Below are 19,682 nucleotides of genomic sequence, written 5' to 3' on the forward strand. Positions count from 1 at the left end.
TGGAAGTTAGCTTCATCGTCTGTTATGGCTGCATGCACCATTTTGTGGGGCTTATCAGTGTTACAGTAGTTATTAGCTGGGTGGGAAATACTGTAGGTGTTTATGGAAAACCTACCTAACAACACCATTTAAAACATCCGTTGTCACACGGAAGGAGCAGCATTACATTTGCCTTGTTAAGTACCTTGAAGGTTATTTTTATGACATGACCCTTCCTGTATTCATCGTCTGCGGTGCGGAGAGACATGGGGGATGTTGGGAAGACAGTTGTTGTGGCCGTCAAGGACGGCTGACAGATGAAGGGGTGGGAGGAAGCAGAGTAACGGGGAGTAACCAAAGCAGAGTAACCACCCCTTTCCCTTCTCTCCCTGTGTATCTACCTCTTACGAAAGAGCGATGCGAGCCATAAATAAATATGCCTTCATTGTGTTTCTCCACAGTCCAGGGGCTCACAGAGCACAGAAGGCAGAAAAATAATCATTCTTTGTTACTCTCAGAATCAACAGAGCAAACACTGCAGCCAGAGACTTTGTCCGGACACAGCCGGCGTTGGAATGCAACGCTCCAGAGTCCCCAGGGACACAGCTGAGCAGGCCCGAAGATGAGCCATCAAGATGCATGCGTTCACCAAGCTGTAGTGTACTCATACTGGCCAGGTAAGAGAGGGGGAGAGTTAGAGAGGGAGAGGGGGAGAGAGGGAGAGGGAGAAGAGCAGTTCTGCTCGGTATACCTAAACACATTGCATTTTGTACATGCAACAACAGTAATGTTTACATTGTGTACCTTTGTCAACCCACTGCATCCTGTACTGTATACACATTTTATTTAAGTTTCTACTTGTATAGTTCGTTGCATTATTGTACTATTTGTTAGTGTTTGCATTGATAGAAGCTATTATGCATTTTTTCTTTTTTTAAGCAACTGTGTAAATACCACTCAGATTTGATTGAATTCCATCCCACAGACCAATCCCTTGGGGTGAAGTCTAAGCAAGGCTCCAATCAATGCTGCCTTCTCCACCTCCCTGTGACAAAACGGTTTCTGTCACACATTAAATGTTATCTGTGATGGGGGAGAAAATTGATCGGCATTTCTTTTAGATTGAATGGCTGACCTTTACAAACCTTCAGCGATAGTGATTTCAGATACGACGCGTCTAATCGGAGGTGAGCAAAATGTCTTATCGCCCATCGGCAGCCTCTTATCGTGCGCCTGTCCCGCTGCTTCGAGCCCACACATTCAGGAGAATAAAAAGTTTTTTTTCTCGCTCCTTTCTGGTCCCCCAGAGATGACAGGGTCATTGTTTGGCCTTCAGAGCTCCTCCGATGCACGATCACACCGAGAGCCCTGGGCCTGGTAGCCCTGGGCCTGGTAGCCCTGTGCCTGGTAGCCCTGGGCCTGGTAGCCCTGGGCCTGGTAGCCCTGTGCCTGGTAGCCCTGGGCCTGGTAGCCCTGGGCCTGGTAGCCCTGTGCCTGGTAGCCCTGTGCCTGGTAGCCCTGTGCCTGGTAGCCCTGGGCCTGGTAGCCCTGTGCCTGGTAGCCCTGTGCCTGGTAGCCCTGGGCCTGGTAGCCCTGGGCCTGGTAGCCCTGTGCCTGGTAGCCCTGTGCCTGGTAGCCCTGTGCCTGGTAGCCCTGGGCCTGGTAGCCCTGTGCCTGGTAGCCCTGGGCCTGGTAGCCCTGTGCCTGGTAGCCCTGTGCCTGGTAGCCCTGGGCCTGGTAGCCCTGGGCCTGGTAGCCCCGGGCCTGGTAGCCCCGGGCCTGGTAGCCCTGTGCCTGGTAGCCCTGGGCCTGGTAGCCCTGAGCCTGGCAGCCCTGAGCCTGGCACGACCAGCCCCAGCAAGCTGACATCCCGTGCTTGAAGTAATAATTAGTGAACAGGTAATAAGGGCCTTATACAGTAAGATGAGTATTAACATTATTGTGTGTTAACACAATGTAAGTGTTATATGTGTGTATTTTATAGTGTTTTAAAATATATATGAATTAGGGATAGTATTAGGGTAAGGATGGGTGCAGGCAATGGCATACGATCACAATCACACAAATACTACAATTGTTCTTCTTACAGGACGTTTATTTTCAATTTAAACATTCTATAGTACAGAACTGCAATTACATTTTGAACAATCATGCTTGTCATTGTAGTGGTCACAGTAAATTACTGTGTCAACAAAACAAACCATCAAAAAGCGCAGAACACAAAGAAGGCTAAGAAAACAAGGAAAGAAAAATAGCATTTTCACACAGGTAACAGGGCTTGAGAACGCTACAGTACTGTAATATCAATAACAGTTCATTTTGGGTCAGCATCCTGTCTCTGACCAGGGTCAGGCCAGAGATTTTCATGAACATCACAGGCATATTTTCCTCTCCCTTGTCCACCTCTCCCTTGTCCACCTTCTCTCATTCTCACCATTCCTCAACCTCATCCTCCATGATTTCAAAACACAAGCGAGCTTACCCGTTACCCTTTTTATTTATTCCAATCTCCTGATTGCTTTTTGAATATTATTGGTCATCAGTGCTTATGGACAATTGGTTGTGAAGGGTGTTTAAATTGTGGTGGTTTGAGCTCACTTTTTGAACTGTGTTTTCCGAATTACAACATGGTGACAAATGTGTTTCTTTTTTTAGTAAGGATAGGCGCTTCCAAAATAAAGGCTATTTAGGGTGCAAGTGAAAAAGACTATTAACTTAAAGTACAAAAAACTGCACTCTCAAGCTTAGCTCATTGCTTATTTTGACCGGTTTATTCACAGACGCGTTTCGGCCTAAGCCATCATCAGTGTGAGTGACAAATGTGTCTCAAAGGGAGAGTTGTGTTTAGACATTTGCAAAGAAGTGTGAATGGACCTGAGAAATGTGTCAAACAGAGTTAATAGTGTTTCTAGACTGTGGTACATGGTCTGTCTGCTGGAAATTGGCTAAATGCTTTGCGTGATGATGACTTACACATCAAATTTTTGTGTGTATGCAATTGAGAAAAACTGGAACTAACGCTTATTACAAGCACCTGGATCTAAAGTGTTACCGAAGGAGACAATGTTAAATGAAAAATATTGTCTTGTACATACTATGTAGGCCTATGTTGTTGGATAAGTCTGAGAAGATCCAGTTTAGTATATTCTGTAACCTGCGGCTACGTAATAACTTAAGTAAGTATCTGAAATCTATCAAGGGAATTAATTCATACATTTATTGATAAATCAATCCCATTTTATTTATGTAGCACAATATTTTGTGCATCATGATGTTCTGTGTGGGATCTTAATTATGGCCTTGATCATGCTGTCACTTGCCATCCACTTTATCTCAATGAGTCTGCAGATGAATAAGCACCTGTAGTCTTTACCACGAACCACTCTGACAGAGCTGCACGCCTAGCAGCTAATTAGCCAATGACAGAGCACTTTTCCCCCGGTCAGTCAGGTGGTCCATTAACGACCAATCACAGTGAAGAGTTAAGAGCTCAAAAAGGGGACTAAATTCTGGACGCTTGTAGGAACCGGCCAATATCACATACTGGATGAGGTGGTGCTTGTGAGTAATAAACAGGGACATGTACATCAGCCTGCAGCAAAACACACACGCATGTACACAGAGCACACACACACAAAACACACACACGTACACAAAACACACACACACGTACACAAAACACACACAGGCGATGTGGGGAAAACGGTTGTAAACATAACAGCTCCTTAGAGCTTCGCTGTGGACTGTAAATGTGTGTTATAGTCCTGTGGGTATCATTACCTTCCTTTTGAGTGTGTGCATGTGCGTGTGTGTGTGTGTGTGAGAATGAATGTGCGTGTCTGTGGATAAAGGATGTCATCTCCAGTGATGAATTAACACAGGTCCAGGCTCTTTCTGGGGTTATTATTCCCATTTATAGTCCACCTCCCCAGCTGACCATCCCTCATTTCACACCATGAGTAAGCATCCCAGCCCAAGCTTAATCACACGTTCAGCTTCACAATCCTCAGTGAGCAACGACGTGTTTGCTGTCGTGTTGAGGGCGCAAACGACTTTCAGGCTTTTCATGCAGCCAGTCTCAACTCTTAAACTCTTCTTTGTATCTGGTTTGCTTATGTCGCATCGACCTGCAGGAAATGATCATAGAACAGCAATAATCTTCTGTTGTGTTACATGTAACTTCGAGACGCGCGCAAAGATCGATATGACTCGAGCTGGAGCTATTCTTCTTTATTAAAGACACATCCCAGAGTTTATTCAGACCTGAGAGAACTCAAGTTTACTTAAAAGAAGAAAAACTCAAATCCTCTCCCTCTTACCCTCCCCATCTCACAGGCTCTCTTACTCTCTCCCTCCTCGCCCCCTGATCGTTTACATTCTCACATCACTCCTCTGTTTCTCCTTGTTCCTTCCTCCCCCCTCCTCCCCTCCCCTCCTCCCTTCCCCTCCACCCTCTCGCTCTCCTCGCTCTCGGCTCCACTCCTCCACTCCCCCGTGGACCCTCTCCCCACTTTCCTCCACCACCAGTCGCTCCGCCTCTTCTCTCATGTCTTGCTTTCTCCCCATCCTCCCCCTCCTCCCTCTCCCCCCTCCTCCCCCCTCTCCCCCTCTCCTCCGCTCCTCCCCCCTCTCCCCCTCTCCTCCGCTCCTGTCTTGCACTGTTCCCCCTCCTCCAGGGACTGCTATTATGTGTCCTTCCCCTTCGATTACCAGGGGACGAAATGGAACACGTGAATGACAGCAATTCCATCCCATTACAGTAGGACGTTCTGCTCCTGGCCAGGCAATTACCCAATAAGAGAGCAATGTTGGACCTTGTCAAGGATAGATGTAGTGTAGTTAGAATTGTCCTTTTACCAGGACCAAAACAACAGCACGAAAAGCCCTAGCTGCACTTACAGCTGGGAGACTAATGGAAATATTAAAGACAAATGAGGGAGAAAACAAAATATGGAGTAATGGTAGAGGGAGAAAATGGCGCTGTAAGAAAGAGACTTGATGTGAGAGGAAGGAAGAAGATGGAAAGAGAATGACAGAGAGACGGTGGGACATTCTGGAAGATTCGGGTGCAGTCAGCAGTCACGGGGGTTCTATACTAAATTCACAGCAGGGATGAACCAGATTGGACAGGGAAATACCAGGCTCTCCATTCATCAGCCCAGTGTTTGTGTAAACAACTGTTGCATGATGTCTTGTCTGGGCCCGGCTCTCTGGAACATTCTGATTATCATCTCTCATCTGATATGGGAGATGCAGTCACACACATGCACAGGTAGGCACACACACACTCACAAATACAGTATGCAGTCCCACACAATCACAAACATGCACACACAAAGGTATACAATTGCACACACACAGATGTGCACACACAGGTACACAACACACCGCACACAGGTACACACACACACACATACACACACATGCACGCATACAGACACCGGTATGCATATATAAACGTGCCCAGACACACACAAAGGCACACAGGTAAACACACACAACTTGGCACACAAACCCAAGTACGCACACACATACACGGATAAAAATGATTTTGTTTCCTGTTTTATGGTGTCTGTCCTCCCTGTTACGGAGCATTCTGTTTGGATCTATATCAGTGGAGCCTCACAGCTGTTCTACACAGATAACACCTCCACCGCCATGAATAACAACTCTAACAGCTCCACAACTCCACACTCCTCCAGCGCACCAGCCAGACACTTCCATGATTCACGGCTCCAGATCAGTTCCACCTTTACAGGAGTGGGCTCGGCTCACGAGGCCCTGGCAGGAGGAGGGAATGTGTCTTTCTGGGGCATTGGTGGTGGACTCGATAGATGGGTTCTTCTTGCTTCTGCGGAGCTGTTTGATGGGACCGCGGCGTGCTCTCCTGGCACGGGGAGACGAGGTGTTGTGGAGGAACGACGACGTCTCCTGTGTAATTCGGATGTTCTGGATGTTTCCTAACCATCAGACTGGAGAAACGAGGGGGGCTCACTTGATTCGGGCTGACGTCGACGCAGGGTGCGAAGTTGGAGATGAGAGAGAGAGAGAACGAGAGGAAGAGAGATGGGGAGAAAGAGAGGGAGAGACAGAGAAAGAAAGTAAAAGAATGACAGACACAAAGTAGTTAAAGACGACTAACTACTTTGACTAGGACTACTAAATTAGTTGTAGTACTCTATTTAGTGGTTAAAAACTACAAACAAACTAACAAAAGAGGGGGAAGCAGAAAGAGAGAGAGAGAGAGAGAGAGAGAGAGAGAGAGAGAGAGAGAGAGAGAGAGAGAGAGAGAGAGAGAGAGAGAGAGAGAGAGAGAGAGAGAGAGATAGAGAGAGAGAGAGAGAGAGAGAGAGAGAGAGAGAGAGAGAGAGAGAGAGAGAGAGAGAGAGAGAGAGAGAGAGAGAGAGAGAGTAGGATGTACTATACACAGGCGAGAGTGCTGGCTTGGTCGGTAACTGGGGACAGAGAATGGTGCTTTGATGTGATAAACTGGTTCCCGTGGGGTGATTCGTTTACCTTCCTCGGCCTTCCTCCTTTTCCTGCAATTACAGCGGCTTGTTTCCTCTGCACAGATCTGAATGCTGGTTTGTTGTTTCTCTGGGCCATGAAGCCACTCTCCTCCGTCATAAATCCCTCATTATCATCGCAAGTTGTTTTTCCCCTCCACAATATTCGAGCAGTTCAACTTGTTTACTTGCTCCGCGTTATTAGCTTAGCATGAGGGAAATTCATCACCGCTCCCTCTCTCTCTCTCTCTCTCTCTCTCTCTCTCTCTCTGTCTATCTCTCTCTCTCTTTCCCTCTCTCTATTTCTCTCACCTTCTCTCTCCCACTCTATCTATTTATCTCTTGTTGTCTCTCCCACTTGACCTCCCTCGGTTTATGTCCTCTCCGTCTCTTATGCTCTTTCACAAATGAAGTTGATCTCTCGCTTTTCTCTCCCTCTCTCTCTCTCTCTCTCCCCCGAAGAGAGGGAGAAGAACGGAGGAGTGCGGATGACAAATGAACAACCTCGGAGAGGAGGGAGGGTGGATGTCGTAACATGAAACAGCCTTGTTAGACTGGCTGGAAGAGAGCAGCAGGACCTCACCTCACCTCTGGCTGAGCGCAAGGGTGTCACGTCCATCCTGTTATAGTGAAGTTGAGGGTGAAGGTGAGGGTCGTTACGTAAGAGAGCGAAGGCAGAGAAAAGGAGGGAGGAGGGAAGGAGACAGAGAGGCGTAGAGACGGACGGATAATGAGTTGAGGAGAGATAACTATTGAGGGTGAAAGAGGAGCAAAATGGAGCGATAGACCGGCTCAGGATAGGTGAGGACAGGAAGAGAAAAGTGGCGATGGAGGGGGGAAAAGTTATTCAAGAAAGTGAGAACAGAAAGACAAATAAAGGCTCGAAAGATAAAGGGAGAAAGAGAGAGAGAAAGAGAGAGAGAGAGAGAGGGGGGCGTTCAGGACCGCGATCGATGAGACAGATCGGAATGGCCATGGGCATTGCTGTTAACGGTGCTGGATCACCGTGAAGCTGGGGGTCGCGAGCGTGCGCGTGCGTGAAGAGAAGCAGGTGGCCGTGTCTTTGGGTGGGAGAGAGGCGTGACCCACACCACCAATCACACGCAGCTCGGCAGAGGGTCTATCAATAGATGGGAGGGAGCGGAGGAGGGAGAGGCGGGAAAGCGGAGTGACAGACGAGTGATGATGTGTGTGAACATCGAAGAGCTTTATGCAGGGCCACTCGCTCTCCCCCTCGCTCTCTGTCTCCCTTTCCTCGTTCTCCCTTTCTCTTTATCTCTCCCCCTTCATTATTCTCTCTCTCTCTCTCTCTCTCTCTCTCTCTCTCTCTCCAGAGATGTCCATAAGCTCCGAGAATAATCACACAGCTTCAAGCAAACAGAGTACTGACCTTACCGAATCAGTTTTTTCCCTCACAAAACCATTAAAAGTATTGTCAGGGATGACGGCCAGGATGAGACTATTTCTGTGATCCCAAGGCGCACAAGGCAAACCAGACACCAGCCTGTCCCCAAGCCCACACACGCGGAGATGACTATCTGTGTTTTCATTAAGAGGCACAGCGAGGTGCGGAGATAGCAACGTCTGCAGGCAGCCGGGATGGAACATGATGTCTCCATCTGCTCCGCTCCGCACTGCAGAACACACAGCGCCATCTGCTGGGCGGACAAGGCATCACATCCAGCCTCCACTTGCCTGACGAGGGCGTGGAGGTGCTAAAGGGTGGTCGGAAAAGGGTCGTTTAGGTGTTTCGTGAGCTGCTATGTGCCATGGCATCACTTCTCTCTGAACTCCAACTCCCAGCAGCCCCACTATGCCGAGAGTCAGCAGGAGATAGGGCTCGGAATCGGGCTAGCATTCCGGAGGTTGCCAGTTCGATTCCTGGCCGTGCCAAATGACGTTGTGTCCTTGGGCAAGGCACTTCACCCTACTTGCCTCGGGGGGAATGTCCCTGTACTTACTGTATGTCGCTCTGGATAAGAGCGTCTGCTAAATGACTAAATGTAAATGTGAATGTGAATGAGACAGCTGGGGGGGGGGGAAGGGGGAGACGAAACTGGAGGAGGGGAGACACAAGGAGGGAGGAAGACACTGGAGACACTGGAACTGAACAGCAGGAAGAGTGTCCTGGAAGAAGAGGAGATTTTTGCAGTAGAAACTCTGTAGCTGATAATCGATAGTCAGGAGAGAATTTTCGTTGAATGAAAATATGTATTCCCCAGTTACAGTTTGAAGCCTATCTTGAACTACACGCACAGAGCTTGCTCCTCATCGGTATCTCCAGCGACAGACTTGCAAGACTGGCTCGACCATTGCAGGAGGCTTGCCAATCAAAACAGCGTGACAGCAGTTGAGGTGCTCAAGCTGTCAGCAAGCAGGCGGAGGACGGAGGCAGAGAGAGGAATAGAGAGAGGGAGAAAGGCGGAGAGAGAAAGAGGGAGGGAGAATAAGGCAGAGAGAGATATGCTGACAGAGAGAGCCTTTCACAGGACTGATTTTGTACTAGCTATCTGATCTGAAGGGCAGGATTAAGCTGTTTCTTAACCGGGTTCATTAACGTAACTCTTAGCGCGAAGCCAGAGTTCTGCCATCTGATACAGTTGCACACAGAGCTACTCAACACATGTGGTTGAGATAAGCCTTATATTATCCTTCTAGCTCCCACTCTCTCACCCTACATCTCTCCTTGACTCCTCTGCTCTTCTCTTCTCTCCTTTCCTCTCCTCTCCGCTCCTGTCCGCTCCTCTCTGTGTCCTCCTCTCCTCTTCACTCCTCTTCTCTTCTCGTCTCAGGTACTGTTAGATGTAATTACTGTACAGTCTGTCTCTGTTTCCTATTAGCAGACAAAGCTTGGATAATGTCTCCTCTGGGAGAAGCCAAACCTATTTAATTCAGGCCTAACAAGGTCTCTCTCTCTCTCTCTCTCACACACACACACTTTCTCTCTTTCCTGTTTGCTCTCTCTTTCGTTTTCTCTCCCTCTCTCCTTCTCTCCCTCTCCCCTTTCTCTCTCTTTCTCTCTCTGTCTCTCTCTCTCCCTCTCACATTTCTCACTCTCTCTTTCTCTCCCTCTCCCCTTTTTCTCTCTGTCTCTCTCTCCCTCTCACATTTCTCTCTCTCTCACACATCTCTCTCTCCTCCACCTCCTACGCCACAGAGGAAGTGAGTGGTGTATGTTCTCATCCTTCTTATCCTTGTTCCTCCAGCTGTGGTTCGCTCTGGTGCTGTCAGATCTGGAGAGGACAACCCACTGCCTGTTCATTATCTTGAGCTGAGCCCACTTACACACACACACACACACACACACATATTCACACACACACACTCACGCAAGTACACACTCACGCAGAAACACACACACACGCACACAAACACACACAGAGATCCAAATGCAACCACACATGCACACGCACATTCTCTGAGATAAAAGCCTTGTCTCTGACAGGGGTTTTGGGTGTAACAAGGCGGACTGTCAGTGAATGACTTCAGCACTGACTCATCTGGCAGGATTAAGCTGGATGTCTCTGGGCTAGGTTAGGCCTGGCTAGATGTATCAGGGCTAGGCTAGGGTTGTCTAGATGTGTCAGGGCTAGGCTAGAGTTGTCTAGATGTGTCAGGGCTAGGCTAGAGTTGTCTAGATGTGTCAGGCCTAGGCTAGGGTTGTCTAGATGTGTCAGAGCTAGCTAGGGTTGTCTAGATGTGTCAGAGCTAGGCTAGGGTTGTCTAGATGTGTCAGAGCTAGGCTAGGGTTGTCTAGATGTGTCAGAGCTAGGCTAGTGATGTCTAGATGTGTCAGGGCTAGGCTAGGGTTGTCTAGATGTGTCAGAGCTAGGCTAGGGATGTCTAGAGGTGTCAGGCCTAGGCTAGGGTTGTCCAGATGTGTCAGACCTAGGCTAGGGTTGTCTAGATGTGTCAGGGCTAGGCTAGGGTTGTCTAGATGTGTCAGAGCTAGGCTAGGGTTGTCTAGATGTGTCAGAGCTAGGCTAGGGTTGTCTAGATGTGTCAGGGCTAGGCTAGGGATGTCTAGATGTGTCAGAGATAGGCTAGGGTTGTCTAGATGTGTCAGGGCTAGGCTAGGGTTGTCTAGATGTGTCAGGGCTAGGCTAGGGTTGTCTAGATGTGTCAGGGCTAGGCTAGGGTTGTCTAGATGTGTCAGGGCTAGGTATGCCACTTGAAGCTGCAGTATGAAAACGGTTCTGTCCAGCTGAGCTAGAGATCCTCTGACAGCAGTGCCCCCCCCTGCGCCCGCACGCCCACACGCCCGCACGCCCACACGCCCGCACGCCCACACGCTCTATCGAAGCCTAAATCCTCTAAGTGGTTTAAGCCCCATCTTTTGCTGAGCCGCAGTCTTGTAATACCCGTTTATTTGCCCTTCAGTGATTGTACATTAATTACAGCAGAAAGCAATTAGACTCCTCCGATTAGGCCTGGCCAGCCAAGCAGAGGGGCTCAACTCCCATAGCACAACCCCTGCTGGACATACACACGCACGCGTATGCACGCACACTTTGCATACACACGTAAACACACACATTTCACCATTTCACACACACACACAGATACTTTACACACAGAAACACATAAATTACACACACTCACACGCACTCAAATACTTTGTACACACAAACGCACACAACGGTCAGAAAGATGCTGTTCTGGGCAAATGTAAAAGACAAGTGCATAGTGTCAGAGCCAGAATAGAATCCCTGTGAGCACTGTGAGAGGAGATTAGGAGAGAGGCAAGCTGAAGACAAGACTGAGCACTGTTTAACCGTGATCAGAGAGTGCTTGGTAAGCAACAAAGGCAGCTGCTCGACTTCAGTATTCAAACCTGCCCTTGTCCTTGTCCTCACAGTACAGTAAGTCAAACATGCTGACATCCACTAAATGAAGTGGTTGTGTCTCAATGCTCTGATAGGAGTGGTTGTTGGCAGGAGGGCACGGAGGGTGGAGGAGGGCAGGGGATGGCAGGCCAGGGAGGGAGGGTGGGTGGGGGAGGGCAGGGGATGGCAGGCCAGGGAGGGTGAGTGGGTGGGGGAGGGCAGGGGATGGCATGGAGGGTGAGGGGGCCTGCCCCTCCTGCTGAGAAAACCTGGGCCGGTGTTCCTGCTCACTGATCAATACATCACACACATAATCAAATAAACCCACGTGCTCTGCCTCACACACAAACACACACTCCTGTACCTGACATAGGAGCCGGCAGTTTAGCATTCCACTTGATGACACACCCACTCTCACTCCATACACAAACACACACACAGGCACCACACGCAAACATCCGTGTACACACACGCACACACGTGTGCTCTGGTTCCTAAACACAAGAAAAAGGGCACCCTTCATGAGAAAAACAGAGCAATGACAGAAAACATATTTATAATCAGTTTATTTTCTTTTGTACTCAACAATCACCAACACATAGCACACACATATTCTTTATCTTTCTTACACACACACGCACCCACACACATACACACATATACAAATACACACAGACAAACAGCCATTGGACAGTAATCCATTGTCTTTATTGTTTGAATTCACCAACGTTCTGCATAACTACATCCAGCTGCATTCATCATCATGACAGGGTTCAGAAAACATCAAACGCAGTTCCTCCAGAGACCTGTAGGTGGTGCTATAACACAGTCAACCTGAACACAGCGTCCTCTAATTTCTTGCTCTGAACCAGCATCAACAAAGCACACATAATTACAACAACATCTTTGTCAACTCTTTTATCTCAAGACTCTTATCATCTTGGATTCAACTTTATTCGGAACATATTGTCAAACACAATCATGGAATTATCCGTTATCATTTGGAGCGCTTTGTGGCACAGAGCTATTCCAAGCAGTTAAAAAATACATATCCACACGGTTGATTTTCTTTCTTCTTTCAGTAAATATTTACTTATCGGCGTATTTACTGAATCTATTTAGCAGAGAGGAGGTTAAAAATGTATGAGCTGATAAAAGTTGACATCATTTCCCTTCGTGGAGTGCATGTGAGTATAGACTTTGAAAAAGTGTCTTTACAGTTATTTAGTCTTCCTACGCTTTTATCATATTTGCTTTGGAACATTACGGTAGAGGTTTAAGATCTAACATCTATTAAACGAAAATCCATAATTTAGTAGAAAAATATTAAAAGAATAAGTTTCCAAAAGATTTCAAACTGGTCACAATAGTTGATATCCGTTAAAGACATCAAGCCAATGGATGGACTAAATACTTGTAGGTTTGTTAGAATTGAGTATTAATACTCATGATACAGCAACAACCACAGTTGTTAAAATAGGAATATTGCACGCCTAACAATGTATTTGCATTGATACTGCAGTCTTCATATTTGGGAAAGTGCTCCATAGATTTAATATGTTAACTAATCCCTACCCTACCAACTGTACATGTTATTATAGATCACATTGTGATTTATACATATTTTTCACATTGAGGAAAATATTATTATTAAAAGCTGGTTAGCGTCTCTCATTTGGTTCCTCTAGTTTAGCAGGGCTACTCTTCTCAACTCAACCACCTTTAAAACTCTGACCTCAACTACCTCTGAACTCAACCAACTCAAATCAACTACCTCTCAACTCTGACCTCAACAATCTTTGAACTGAACCAGCTCTGTACTGTAACCCACTTCGGAACTCACCCACTTCTGAAATCACCCACTTCTCTACCTTCCGAACAGCCACCAATACTAGCGGTGCAAAACCCTCCTCTTCTTCAAATGGAGGCCAGCTAGGCATCTCTAAGACACGCCTTTCCTTTTCCAGAACATTTCGATGAAGAAGTTACTATGGAGCTCAGACCATGGCCATACAGGTGACTAAGGCCTAACTGTCAGCATGTGTCATTGTTACTCTACTGTGGAAGGTGACAGTGTTTGTCTGCTGTGATACTGCTGTCTCACGTGTCTCACACACCAGGGCCGTCAGACATCCAAGTGTTGAAACCGTTGAGAAACAACAATAATGGGAACAGTCTGAACCATCCTACAGTAAAAATGCAGCAAGCAAGCCAACATGAGTATGAAGAAAATGGCGTCAAAATACAGTTTACAGAGCAACAAAAAGCATCTCTCTTTTCTTTTCAATAATGCATTATCTTCCCAGGTTATATAAGTTTGATAATCGATAGGTCTGTAGGTTTTCTGTTCAGTGCACACCCTTATCCTGTCTGGTAGGGAACAAAACACCCCCCTAAATCTATTTCAAAATGTTGTACTTTACAGACCAACCCCTTCCCTGTGTAAAAGCCCCTGTAAGACCACAGCAGTGCAACAACATACTGTAAAGCTCAGATTTCAATGTAATCTTAGCTAGCAGACAAGTTTCATCAACATACTGTATGACCCAACAGAACATTGTGACCATAGAATTTTTTTTACTGAATCTGATAAGGAAAAAAGTTAATGAGTACTATCTTTAATACAGAATGTCAGAACTACTAACACCAAAGCCTTATCTGCAACCCAACTGTGGTTTTTTATTTTTGCCTTGAAATAGAGCAAGTGCACATGAAGATACACCCACTAGATTTATTTTTCTCCATTGAAAATGATAATATTATTTAATTCACAAAAATAAATGACAACGTACACAAATATCCAAAAACCAAAACGGAGACAGCTCAAGACAGGTTTTTTTTCTTCGATTTTCTTTTTCATTTGTTGTTGTTTTTAAAATACACATAACCATCACCAGTAGTAGGTAAAACTCTTCTTCCCATATAGGGATTGAATATTCATCAAAAAGCACAGTTAGTCAGTCAGTCAGTCAGCTATACCAGCGGGTGGCGCTGCAGTATGGAGACTGTGATTGAGAGAGAGGAAGGGAGGGGGGCCTCGGTGCCACGCCCTGCTGGGTACAGGTGAAAGTTGAGATGGAGGCCGGGGCCCTCAGGAGGCCTGCTGGGGCCCTGGGGCTCAGAGAGCAGACCTGACTGTGCTGGGGGGGGGGGGGGGGGCGGGGCCCGTCTGGGGCTGGTCTGGAGAAAGAAGATAGGGTAGAGGGGGGGTCAAAGGGGGGTTGAGGGGAGTCCGGGGTTCTCAGTTAGAGGTGAGCCCTCCAAGGTGACACCTGAAGAGAGACAAGAGAACAAAAAATGATGTCTCATCTTCTCAAGACACTGAGGAGACACAGTGCTACGGAATATGTGAGAGGATTTACTGTTTGCTGGATGATCTCAGTGTCGACCATCTTGTCTCTTCAGCATATCGTTTCTAAATGACGAGGGTTCTGTGTGGGGGAAAGAAGAGCAGGAGTCAAAGAGAGGGAGAGAAAATAAAAGGGATATAAAGAGAAAGACAGTAAGCAAAAGTGAGATGAAAAGAGGGAGAGATTGAGGGTGAGAGCACCATAGAGAGACAGAGATGGAAAGAAAAGAGAAAGAGAGACAAACAGAGAGAGCAATGGATGGACAGAGAGAGAGAGAGAGAGAGAGAGAGAGAGAGAGAGAGAGAGAGAGAGAGAGAGAGAGAGAGAGAGAGAGAGAGAGAGAGATGGATAGAGCGATACCGTGTCGTTCCACTGGTGGGGCAGGTCCTCAGGCTCGGGGGGGTACGACATCCAGGAGGGGCTCCTGTAGGAGGAGGGGGGCGACATGACAAAGTAGTCCGAGTAGCCAGGGCGGTTGGCAGATATGGCGTAGACTGCTGTCATTGGGTTTCCTGGAAGACAACGACACCCATCAGTCACTGTGGGTCTGTAGAGACCAGTGGCAGTTCAACACTCCAAAACAATAGATGTGAAATACAGTGCACATCCCCTGCTATTAGCACACACACACAGAGTGCGAATTATACAATGACAATCGGGGGGGGGTCAACTTCTTCTCCAGGGCGTAAAGTCATATTTATGATTACAGGTAAGAACGATATACAAATGCATTTTCCCTCTTTTGGGGGGGTCCAAGTCTTAATTAGGGGGGTCAAACCCCCGTAATTCGAACCCTGCACACACACACACCTGAGTAGCTGGTCATGGTCTGGTCTACAGTGACAGCAGGGAAGGGAGCTCTGGACAGCGGCAGATAGGGGGCGGTGTGGAGCTCCGAGACCTCTGACACGTGCGGCTTCAGGCTGACGTCAGGGGTGGAGCTGGAGGGGGGAGGGATGAGGAGGGAGGGAGGGAGATGTGGGGGGAGAGGAGGAGGGAAAAGAGGGAGAGGAATGGGGGGAGGAGGAGGAGAGAGAGAGAGGGGTGGGTGGAGGAGAAAAGTGTAGGGGGAGAGGGATAGAGGAGGGTGTGACAGCACCAGGAGTCAGATGGTACTCACTTTTTCCGTCGCTGAGAACCCACAAACAGCTGTATGATCGTATGTATGTGTGGTGGTAGAGATTCTGGTCCCGGTACGACACTTACAACATTTACATAGCATGTAGTCATTTAGCAAAAAGCTTTAATCCAAAGCTACAGAGAAAAGTGCTCTACTAAGTGCAGCGAATAATCAAGGATTTAAAAACTTCTAACAATATTACGGTGGTTAATGCCGATTATGGCTACCCAACGCAATAGCAACATTATGTCTCCAATCGTAGTGCTAGTGTCACGTAGTGTGGTCATTAGTTCAATCTCGGCTAGTCTAAAACTACAGTGAACCATAAGCTGCTTAGATAATAGCATATGTTAAATGGTACAATAGAATGACCAGGCTGCAGTTACCAGTCTCTCACAACTAGATGGCAACTGTGCTCTACATGCCTCCTGGTAGCTGCAGCAGTGCATCTCAATGAAGATGCAGAGGATTTTTAATTATGCACATCAACCAACAGGGCAATAAATAACAGCCACTACATTAGCTACTATTCTCAAGTGTTTTCGTTTGAACATTTGAGTATACTGAAGATGAACCAGCGCACGACAAGGGTGTGTTTAACTACGTGTACTTGTAACCTAAGGCGTGTGTGCGTGAAAGTGTGTGTGTCTGTGTGTGTGAGGTACCGTCTGAGCGCGCTCCCCAGGGGGGGTCCGGGGCGGGAGGGGATGAGAGGGGGCGGAGACCCCAGACCCATGTCAGGAAGCTGTGTGAACCTAAAACCCTGCAGCAGCCAATCAAACGGGAGTGAACACACAGGACAGCCAATCATTCCCACTCTACTTTTCACCCTCCAACACGAGCCCAACCCGCCAGAAGGGGCAGCATATTCCACAACGTTTTGACGCAAAAAAATAAATACTTTACATAACCTACGAACCCCTCCACTCGACCGTTTAAACCCCAACACTGTATCCTTAGTCTTGCATCCACACTCTCAGAATCAACGAAAAAAATCGGCTCTGTTTCACTCACAGGCTTGGGTAAGCTACACTGGTGCATCTCCCCGTAGCCTGGCCTCTGGCGCCCCCCACAGGGGTGGTTCATGGTGCCCGGGGCGCTGGTCACCCCCTCCGAGTAGGGGCTGGTGTGGCTGGGGTTGTAGGAGCTGTGCGGGTGGCCGTGGTGGTGGGGGTGGCGGTGGTGGCTGGCGGCGGCGGCGCCTGAGGCGGGAGGGGGGGGCTCGTCCGGCGCCAGACCGAAGGCGTTCCCCAGGAGCATGTGCATCTGCTGGCGGACCTCGTCGATGGACGGCTGGGAGCTCAGCGTGGAGGAGTCCGAGTGACCCGTGACCCTGTGGCTGCCTCCGTAGCCCAGCGAGCTCATCAGGCGGTCCACGTTGGTCTCCTCGAAGGGCTCGGGCTCCCCCTGCAGGTCACACAGGGGATCACACGCAGGGGGCTGAACGCCCACGGAGAAGCTTACGGCGACAGTCAGACTACGCCAGGTAGGCATGTCTGAACGCGCGCGCGCGCGCCATGCGTGTCGAACACACGCGTGTGCACGGACACGTACACACGCCCTGACACGCACACCCGGAGTTATCCATTTGCGACTTCGAAAGGCTCAGCACTTTCAGGGCTATTAACTGGTATCGAGCTTCTCATCTGAATCACTGAATAGGCTGTAATGATATTCATGTTCATTGGCATTCAGTTAGGTGCTGCTGTGCAGGCAGCAGAAAGAGATAGCTCTCTCTCTCTCTCTCTCTCTCTCTCTCTCTGCTTCTCTCAATCTCTCACCTCTCTCTCTGCCTCTGTCAACCTCTCACTGTGTGTCTCTCTCTCTCAACTTATCTCTGTCTCTCTGTCTCTCTCAATCTCTCCCCTCCTTCTCTGTCTTTCTCTCAATCTCTTCTTTCTCTCTCATTCTCCCTCTATTTTCTTTATCCATCTCTCTTCATGTTGCTCTCTCCATAGTCTAGATAGCAGCATGTAGAAGTTTGTGCTGTTGGTAATCCTCTTGCTGAGAGCCCAGAGCGGTCCCAGGGCTTAGGTAGGGGATAGAGAGAGATAGGTAGAATAGGATAGACTTTATCTGGAAGCTTCCATGGGTCATCCTTTCTGAGAAGAGAGCTTTTCCTTCCTGGCCCTCTACTGACTGCACATGACTCCACAGAGAGTGAGAGAGGGGCTAGAGAAAAGAAATCACTCCTGCAAAAACTGCTCCAAAACCACTTTGAAGAAGTGGAAAAGTTTGTTTGAGAACTCAAGTTCCACACATTGGCCTCTCCAAATCTTTGACTGATATTATGGGACAGAAAAAAAGAGGAATATTTAAATTGTTTGGATACAACCTGAGGTCGATTCCAAGCGCTTGTGTTTGGGGAATTCTGCTGAGCTAAATGAAGTGCACCTCAAGTCCTTGCTGGGTGGGCAGCTATGAGAGAGAGTACCTCAGGTCCAGCGGTTTCATACTCACGTCGTAGCCGCTGTTGCGTATGCCCCTCCTGGACCTCTCCTGGAGCACAAGCAGGTCCATCTCTGCCTCCACGGGGCTGGGGCTGGACAGGGACTGGCGGCTCCAGTAGGCTGGTTCCCTGGTCGTGGTGTGGGGGTGTCTGGGAGAGGGACCCCGTAGCATTATGAGTGCTCACCAGTCTTCGGTCTTTTCATTAGGATTGGTAATAACTGTAGTAATTATGCCATTATGCCATCTCCCACCTTGAAATCCCTGTCCTTCCTTCCTTCCTTCCACCCCCCCCCTTTTCTCACCCTTGTACCTCCTCATCCCCCTCTCCCTCTCCTCTCCTCCCCCTCCCCTCTCCTCTCCTCCCCCCTCTCCTCCTCCCCCCCTCCCTCTCTTCACCTCTGATGACAGCCTGCGAACGAGGCCCTCTTCTCCTCCGCCGTCATTGGCTCCTTGCTGTTGTCGTGACGGCTGTGTCTGTCTCTGTGCCCGTAACCGTGGCTACCGTTGTCGGAGAGGGAGAAGCCCTTCCTTTTGGCCTTCTGCCTCAGCTTGTTCCTGTAGTGCTCGATGTCTGACTTCTGCTTCAAGCCCAGGTTCACCTGGGAGGTTGGGGAGGGGGGAGGGGGGGGGCAGGGGGGTGAGGGGAGGAGAGTGAGGGGAGGGCAGGGTAGAGGGGATGAGGGGAGGGCAGGAAGGGTGAGGGGAGGAGAGTGAGGGGAGGGCAGGGTAGGGGGGATGAGAGGAGGGCAGGAGGGGGAGCAGGGGGGCGGAGAACCACAGTTCATTTATAAATGCCAGCAGAATCCTCCCAACAAAAGAAGCCGAGACGAGAGTGACGTTCTGGTCAGACAGTCATGCTGAGTCACGCTTCCACACACGGCCTATTAATACCCCGCCGTCGTTAGCCCGCCCGCGACCGCGGCGGGATGACGGCGGGAAGACGGCAGGGGCCGCGTGGCGCTCCGGGGCTCACCTCTCCGTTAAGCGCCACCGAGTCCTGGCTGTGGCTGGAGGAGGAGGGGTAGGAGAAGGTGGGCTGGCTGGCCATGGGCTTGATGGTGATGAGGCGCAGGGAGCCTGTGTGCTCCTCGTACGGGTCTGCTGACAGAGGACAGGAGCACGTCAGGGCTGCTCTACAGGGCTCTGGACACTCCTCAATGTGTCTCTACTACAACTCCAGTAGATTCCGTGTTTGTGTGAACCTGCATGGCGAATAAAACCAGATTCGGATTCGGATTCTATACCACACCAGGACGTTAGTTCAACTCCATAAGAGATTTGCAGTGGAGTCTGTGGGCGGTGGGTTAAGGTGGTCTGTCTGGTTGTGGACTAGGGTGGGCTAAGGACAGTAGGCTGGGGTGGGGTGTGTGGCAGAAGGCGAGGGTAGTGTCTGAGCCATCTTGCCACGTCATTCCCATGCAGCCATGGGCTCAGGGGGCTAATACAGCCA

General features: G+C 48.9%; 1 protein-coding gene across 1 annotated transcript in view; it reads right to left on the reverse strand.

The window, feature by feature from the left end:
* Window positions 1-14,028: 14,028 nt before the first annotated feature.
* Window positions 14,029-19,682, reverse strand: part of kiaa1549la (KIAA1549-like a) — a 17,059-nt gene continuing 11,405 nt past the window's right edge. The window contains exons 3-11 of the mRNA XM_062460812.1: window positions 19,206-19,333; window positions 18,629-18,831; window positions 18,242-18,380; window positions 16,796-17,188; window positions 16,447-16,544; window positions 15,472-15,602; window positions 15,022-15,173; window positions 14,674-14,742; window positions 14,029-14,583 (exon numbers count right to left, since the gene is read on the reverse strand). Of these exons, the coding sequence (XP_062316796.1) occupies window positions 14,713-14,742; window positions 15,022-15,173; window positions 15,472-15,602; window positions 16,447-16,544; window positions 16,796-17,188; window positions 18,242-18,380; window positions 18,629-18,831; window positions 19,206-19,333 (1,274 nt within the window). The 3' untranslated portion in view covers window positions 14,029-14,583; window positions 14,674-14,712. The remainder of the gene's footprint in view (window positions 14,584-14,673; window positions 14,743-15,021; window positions 15,174-15,471; window positions 15,603-16,446; window positions 16,545-16,795; window positions 17,189-18,241; window positions 18,381-18,628; window positions 18,832-19,205; window positions 19,334-19,682) is intronic.

This window comes from Osmerus eperlanus, chromosome 5 (assembly GCF_963692335.1).
Source record: "Osmerus eperlanus chromosome 5, fOsmEpe2.1, whole genome shotgun sequence".
NCBI lineage: Eukaryota > Metazoa > Chordata > Actinopteri > Osmeriformes > Osmeridae > Osmerus > Osmerus eperlanus.